The following is an 8,249-nucleotide window of genomic DNA, read 5'->3' on the forward strand; positions in this document are numbered from 1 at the left end:
ACTGTTGCACTCTCTGGAGTGGGAATAGAACATTTTACCCCTACGCTATCCAACGCTTTCCCTACTGTTGCACTCTCTGAGTGGGAATAGTCATTTTTACCCCTACGCTATCCAACGCCTTCCCTACTGTTGCACTCTCTGGAGTGGGAATAGTAATTTCTACCCCTACGCCATCCAACGCTTTCCCTACTGTTGCACTCTCTGGAGTGGGAATAGTAATTTTTACCCCTACGCTATCCAACGCTTTCCCTACTGTTGCACTCTCTGGAGTGAGAATAGTAATTTTTAACTCTACTCTATGCAACGCCTTCCCTACTGTTGCACTGTTTGGAGTGGGAATAGTACCCCTACGCTATCCAACGCTTTCCCTACTGTTACACTCACTGGAGTGGGAATAGCAATTTTTACCCCTATGCTCTCCAATGCTTTCCCTACTGTTGCACTCTCTGGAGTGGGAATAGTAATTTTTAACTCTACTCTATGCAACGCCTTCCCTACTGTTGCACTGTTTGGAGTGGGAATAGTACCCCTACGCTATCCAACGCTTTCCCTACTGTTACACTCACTGGAGTGGGAATAGCAATTTTTACCCCTATGCTCTCCAATGCTTTCCCTACTGTTGCACTCACTGGAGTGGGATTAGTAATTTTTGCCCCTGCGCTATCCAACGCTTTCCCTACTGTTGCACTCTTTGGAGTAGGAATAGTCATTTTTACCCCTACTCTATCCAACGCTTTCCCTACTGTTGCACTTCCAGGAGTGGGAATAGTAATTTTTACACCCCCTCTATCCTATGGTAATAACATTGTGTATTTTTTATTAATATTATGTTTATATATATATATATTTTAACAGATGTGATTGTATATTTTTTTTATATAAGTTAAATTAATTATTTAATAATTTTAAGGTAATTTAAGTATTTCTAAGTATATTTCAGCTATGTATTTTTAATATTTTTTTAATTTTACATTATTTTTAACAAATTCAATATTTTTACAATGTATATATATATATAAACGATATTTTGGATTCAATAATTTGGTACTTACCTGTTTGTAGATAGGAATTCGATATTTTGTCTGTCGATATTTTGGGTAGTCTATATTGTGTCCGTCGATATTTAGTCAGTGATCCGATTTTAGAATGGGATGGAAAGGGGGTGTTGGGGAATCTTGGCCACACCAGTGCGTTGTCTTAGCCTAATCTAACCTCCAAGGAGAGAAGTTCTCCATGTAGGATTTTAGAAGAATCAGGCCCTTTGGGATATGAATATACCATACTTTGGAGGAAGTGGTCAATAATACACCTAGGTAACACCCTATGTGCCTATGGTCAGGAGTACCCCCACAGCTTGACACACAGGAGCATAGCATAATTATGTAAGACTTGCCAAACTTAGATCTGCTACCTGTAACTACAAGGAGAAAAAGGACTGCCCTACTGGAAACCTGATCTGTACCCCAAAGGTCTGCACTCTGAAGGACTGTACTTGCGGTACATTCTAGGACTACTGCCCTAAGGACTTTGCCTGGCTACAAGAAGGATTAAGGAGGGGAGTCTCTGCAAGCTATAGATTAACAGAGCCCAACAGCATTATCTCTACCAATAATTTCTTATCCTAGAGTGAACCCATTAGACTTTGAAGGATTTGGCCAGGTCCATTGTGGAAATTATAATGCCAATATCCCAAGGACTATTTAGACCCCTGGATTTGAACCCCTAAGGCGACCTTCTGGACTGACTCGGCATTCAGAGTTAAGTCAGAGGCCTTCATCCGCGACCCAGCCTGAATTTCAGGTTTGTCTTGCTGAAAGCTCTGGAGCTCCAGAAATCCAGAAGTATACAAGGGCCTTGCAGTAAACCAAGCCAATATGAATCCAGCCTGAAGAGGAGCGTCACTCGACGTCAAAAGAAAAAGCTCCAGAAAATGACTAAGTGTGAAGGTAAAATTTTGACAAGGCTCCCGCTTAGTGTATTTGAAAAAGGCTCCATCCCGGTTGGCCTCAATCTTTGACTTTGTCCCAGTCAAGCATGACTAGATGTTAAATTTGATTTTACAGGTTTTGATGCACTAGAAGTTGATTATTCTTTACAAATCCATATCTCAGGTTCTCTACGTTGGATCTTGGTCACGTTGGTGTATATTTTTTTTATAAAAAATATAATCTATTTCTATACATTGATGTTGGATTTTTATTGTGTGTTGTGTTTTACTTATTTAATATATTGGTGTTTTTAAATGCTTTACACACCTGTCTCCTAAGTTAAGCCTGCCTGCTTTTTGCCAGCTACCGAGGATTGCACAAGGGAATCATTCACTGAGACCTTGATTGCACCTTTTATTGTGTTTGGGCCTAACTTCCAGCCTGGCTCCTGCTTGTCTCCCTTAGCTGTAATTCAGGACCTTTGTGGCATATTGTAACTATTCTGAGGTTCAGAGCAGGGTCACATAATAGTTTCAACTGGCAACTGAACTCTGGAGGGGCCCCTCAGGAAGCACTACAGGAAATGGCTACTAATGATGTGCCTGAACTTTTGAACCTGGTAAGTAGTTACTTTCAGTTTTGCCAAGATCGTATTTCTGCAATTTTGCACTTATTCGCGGGGCGCGAACTCACGCGAACAGTGCGAGCAGTGCGAGCAAAATCCGCTGCTCGCGGATTTGCGGATTTTGCGGGAAATTCGCAAATCTCGCGGATTGCGGATTTCCCGAAAATCCGCAAAATCCGCAAGCGGAACGGATTTTCCGCCCACGCCTAGACCAGACTTGTTTATTTATCATCATACTTTGACACAGTTCAAGAGAGCGAGAGAAGTAAAAAAGGGAAAAAAGAGGAAGAGCAAGAGAGGAAAAGAAGAACAAAGAGATACAGGGGGGGTGAAAAGAACTTGCAAGAAAGGAAAGAGGGGCAGACTTTGTACAGTGGTGGATAAAAGAGGCATATGTTTCATCGAGACTAGACAGCCTAAGTATTCAGCAAACTAGACATTCAGCAGTGATGCGATGGGCTTGCAATAAAAAATTGAGCCCTGGCAGTTATACTCTTACAAATTAGATACTGCTGATAGTATGCGCTCCTGCATTAGTGAAACAAAGGTGAATGTTACTGTATGAGCTGACACCTAACTGGAAAGCACTAGGCCTAAAGGTCTAATTGGTCTAAGGTCATTCCCCCTGTTGACCTTGGACTGCATTTAGTTACAAAAAGAGTGTGTGTGTGGTTCTGCTCAAAGTGCCGGCACTTGTACATGCAGTAAACAACTGCTTAGAGAACCAGAGGTTGGCAAAATACAACACAGTTTTCACCAGTGTAAACATTCAGTTACTTTCCTAATATGTGTTTTTTAGTGTGTTCTCTTCACAGCCAAGAAGTCGTTGTATGTCCTCTTTTGCCCCTACTGACGGGCAGCATGTGGGTATGGCTTTCATAGATGGAAGATGTAGTCAGCTACATCATTTGTTAGTAGAATATTTGACATCGCTAAGTGTCTCTAATTTGTAATATAATTACAAAATCATTTCTTTATTGTTTCTTTCTTAGATAGATATGCCACTGGTTGGAGCCATGGGATCTGGGAATAGAAGCACTGTCACTGAATTTATCATGTTGGGTCTCACCAGTGACCCTGACCTGCAAATCCTGCTATTTCTCTTACTGCTTCCAGTCTATATTTTCACTCTGCTGGGCAACGTCTGCATTCTGGTTATTGTTGGTTGCAACACTCTCCTCCAGACACCCATGTACTTCTTTCTCAGCCAGCTTTCATGCCTAGATCTTATGTACTCCTCAGTTATCTCCCCCAAGATGCTAGTTGATCTATTGTCTGAAAAGAAGACCATCTCTTTTTATGGCTGTGTATCTCAAGTATTCTTTTTTGCTGCTATTGGCAGCACTGAGTTCTTCCTCTTGGCAGGGATGGCATTTGACCGCTATGTGGCAGTATGTAACCCACTGCTGTATACAGTCACCATGACAGACCGTCTCTGCATGAAGCTGGTTGCATGGTCATACATAGGGGGGTTTCTGCACTCTGCTATTCATGCAGGTTGCTTGCATCGCTTGACTTTTTGTGGTCCTGATGTTATGAACCACTTTGTTTGTGATTACCCTGTGCTGCTGAAGCTGTCCTGCACAGACATCTCCATCAATGATTTAGTTCGTTTTGTTTTTGCTTCTTTAGTTGTGCTAAGTTCTCTGATTATTATCCTCATCTCCTATGCCTTCATCATCATGGCAATCCTGAGGATTCGCACCAACGCCAAGAGATGGAGAGCCGCCTCCACCTGCATCTCCCACTTCATCTGTGTCTTCCTCTTCTATGGCACTGTCCTGTTCATGGAGCTGCGACCTAACTCAAGTTCTTCAGAAGAGCAGGACAAAGTAGTGGCTGTTATCTCCACAGTTTTAATTCCTGCTCTGAACCCACTGATCTACAGCCTGAGAAACCAAGAGATTAAAGAAACTTTGCAGAAAATGTATAGAAAAATATGTAACCACTATAAAATACTGATCTTAACTAGCTTTTAGGGAATGACACTTGCTGTAGCAATCGTTTTTGGTTTATGGCAAAATGTGAAGTAAAAACAGATACATTATAAATGCAAAATTAGCTTCTAATAAACCAATTTCCAAAATTCATAGAATAAGGTTAGGTACAGTTTTGCCCTGATAATGTCAGCACATTGTATACAGCACCACTGAGGGCTGAAAGAAAAAGTTTAAATAAAACTTTTCAGCCTTGTCCATTTGTAACTACAGAATTTCTTATATTTATCTAAAATGGATTTGTGTATGAAATTGTAACATTTCTTGCTGTGGGTGCACATTTTACATTAGTAGAACACAAGCTTCTTTGGAACTTCCCACTTTGTTTAAGATAACTTCAGTCATGTGACATTAGTTCTCTGTGTTTCTCTTTCTGTGGATGTCACCATAGTAATGGCCCGTCTCGTTGAAGGGAAAGAAAACCGAACTCAGCTACACAGCACCCGACTCTTTGTGCAAAAGAGAGATACATCTCTGTGAAGTGTTTATCTATTGAACTGAGTAACAGAGTTCTGATTTTCTTGGATTCTTTACCAATAATACTGTTTGGGTTTTGTGTATGTTTGATTTGACAATATTGTAAGTGTTGTCCTCTGTTGGCGTTTCATTTTATTTTTCCACAAGGAGTTTGTGTATGAACCTCACATGATTGTGAGACTCTATTTTTAAGAGATCTACGGTGTTAGTTGCACAACAGCGTTTTGGAGTACATTAAATAAAATAATATATATCTATATATAGATATTTTCCAGCAATCTCCTTACAGAGATTAAATGACACGCACTCACAGGTCGCTTGATTCCCACAACTTCTTATTTAATCCGTTTGGCAAAAGGTACATGGAGACAACTGACGTGTTTCGCTATACCAGATAGCTTGATCACGGTATCATTGTTGCATTCAAAACAGCCAATAAAAAACATGTTCACCCCATCATTTGATTAATAAACACAATCCTCCTTATATAATGCCTTATGGGAGATGTAGTTAAACCCATCTTCCTTCAATTCGCTCTGGGAGTTTTTTTTTTAATATTTAAAAAGCAACTTTATTTGTAGTAATATGAGTTTACTACTCTTCTATTTGGGTGAGGACTCTTTTAAGGTTCCTACTCCATATCGGTTTTATCCAATTCAGTTTTTAAGTAAAACCGGCAATTATTTCGTTTTGTCAGTGCACCCCAGGACTTAGATATTAAAAGGGGATGACGAAGGGAGAATATTATTTCTCTCAAGGTTTAGTGCAGTCCCTTTTGAGTAGACATCAGAGATAGAGGATTAACTCTATAACTGATGACAGCTATTATCAGTGCACACTGCTGATTAAGGTATTCTCAGCCCAGACATGAACCCCATTGGTTCCTTATGCCACGGACCTATATCTAGCGGGCTATACCTGCTATTAAAGGCCCGCTGAATCGTTAAGGGCCCGAGCCCAAGGCGAGGGACTTTAACGAGACAGCGGGACTTTAATTGCCGGTATAGCCCTGCTACGAAGGGTTATAAGGCTATTTGAACATTCTGCCACTAGAGGACAGAATGTTCTAACAAATTAAACAAAGGGTTCTCTAAGCTCGTGGGGATATAAATCCCCTCGAACTTCGAGAAGCCTTTGTAGAACATTGGAATGTTGCTCTGCGGGCCTTTACCGGCCCGTAGAAGCAGGGAGCACTCCATTGTCTGCAATGGAGCTCCCAACATTCCAATGTTCTAATTCATCTAATAGTTGTCATGGTATGTTATGTATCCCTGTTTAAACCTTAGTTATGGAATTCTGCCCTCCAGTGGGCTTAGCTCTCAGGGTTTTTGTTTATATGCTGTACATTATATTTCTTTTCAATCCCTTAGTTGCCCCCTTTTATATCCTCATTACATTTTTTGTATCAATTTCAACGAACTGTTAATGATGATCTACTCTGGAGTTATACACATCTTTGTAACTTCCATGGAGGTCAAGGGAAAACCGATCCCGTAGAGGGATCAAGGTCACCAATGAATTTCTAAAATCAAAGGGCCCGATTCGCAGAATGAACTTAAGACTCAATCCTCAACGTACTACTATTTTGGTATTCACAGAATGCACTTACTACTTTTGGCATTCACAGAATGAACTTACTACTTTTGGTATTCACAGAAGTTAGGATTTTGTCTCAAGTTTGTCTTAAGACAAACTTAAGACAGACTTAAGACAGATTTAAGACAACATCCTAACTTCTGTGAATACCAAAAGTAGTACATTCATTCTGTGAATGCCGAAAGTAGTAAGTGCATTTTGTGAATAACAAGATAATAGTAAGTTTAGGATTGAGTCTTAACTACATTCTGTGAATCAGGCCCAAAGTGTGTAAGACCAGGGTACAACAAATGATTATGAGATATTCTTCAGTGAGGGTCTTGCAGCAAGTTGCATTGGATATATCAGGACCTGTTACAAGCAAGTCTGGACATTACTATTTTCTAGTTTCAATACACATGTTTTCACAGAGCATATAGAAGCTTGTCAGGTTAGTGAATTTCCTTAAAGGCTGTTTTACTATAGAGGGGTTACCTGAATGTATTTTAACAGACAACAAAGTACAACTGGAAATGGAAGGTTTTTCTTTTTTCAAAATGAGAAATCAAACACAAAAGGTGTTCTCTTTATCATCCCGAGACTAAAGGTATGGTAGAGATATTCAATAGGTTGTTGTATGAGTTCATCCAGATTGCATAATCTCAGAACAGGGATTCAAAGTCTGAGATTGTGGAGAGGATGAACTTGTATAGACTTATGCCTCTTTATAATACAACCAAAATGCTGTTCAAATTACTCAGGGACAGAGGGCCGGATTCATAGAATGAACTTAAGACTCAATCCTAAACTTACTACTATTTTGATATTCACAGAATGCACTTACTACTTTTGGCATTCACAGAATGCACTTACTACTTTTGGTATTCACAGAATGAACTTACTATTTTTGGTATTCACAGAAGTTAGTAATTTGTCTTAAGTTTGTCTTAAGACAATCTTAAGACAGACTTAAGACAGACTTAAGTTAGGATTTTGTCTTAAGTCTGTCTTAAGTCTGTCTTAAGTTTGTCTTAAGTTTGTCTTAAGACAAACTTAAGACAAAATCCTAACTTCTGTGAATACCAAAAGTAGTAAGTTCATTCTGTGAATACCAAAAGTAGTAAGTGCATTCTGTGAATACCAATATAGTAGTAAGTTTAGGATTGAGTCTTAAGTTCATTCTGCAAATCGGGCCCATAAAGTCCAAAAGGTTAATGTGTCTCTGCTAGATGAACTACAAGAATCTGGGAAAACTCTCTGACAAAAGGAGGTGGGATGAAGCACAAAGTGAGAAAATAAGAAAGCAGAAACTACATTTTTATATGAGACATACCACATCTGTAACTAAGGTAAAAGTAGTTGACAATGTGAGAGTAATACATCCTCAGAAAGGAGGAGCTTCCAAATTCTCCACACCATTCAAGGTTATAAAGTTAGTTCACAATGCAGTGAAGTTAAATGATAATTGGGTTTGGAATGTAAGTAGAATAGCTATTGTCCCTTCTAGCTTGATGTGTCTTAAAATTCCTGAAAGTGTGAAACATCATGACAGTATGAAGCTTGATTATCCTGAACTGAGAAGGAGTAAGAGAATCATACTACTCTTCACACTATTTGCACAGAAATCATGTAGATTGGTATGTTGTT

The 8,249-nt window shown here is 39.5% G+C and overlaps 1 protein-coding gene across 1 annotated transcript; it reads left to right on the plus strand.

Annotated features, from left to right (window-relative positions):
• The first annotated feature begins 3,569 nt into the window (after positions 1-3,569).
• On the plus strand, positions 3,570-4,532 carry LOC147735049 (olfactory receptor 5AP2-like). The gene has a single exon (XM_086952577.1). The coding sequence runs from the start codon at positions 3,570-3,572 to the stop codon at positions 4,530-4,532; it is 963 nt and encodes a 320-aa protein (XP_086808703.1).
• Positions 4,533-8,249: the final 3,717 nt, after the last annotated feature.

Source organism: Lissotriton vulgaris, chromosome 1_2 (genome assembly GCF_964263255.1).
Source record: "Lissotriton vulgaris chromosome 1_2, aLisVul1.2, whole genome shotgun sequence".
Classification (NCBI taxonomy): domain Eukaryota; kingdom Metazoa; phylum Chordata; class Amphibia; order Caudata; family Salamandridae; genus Lissotriton; species Lissotriton vulgaris.

Coding starts and splice junctions, on each gene's coding strand:
- LOC147735049 (XM_086952577.1), top strand. CDS start 3,570: ATGGGATCTGGGAATAGAAGCACTGTCACTGAATTTATCATGTTGGGT.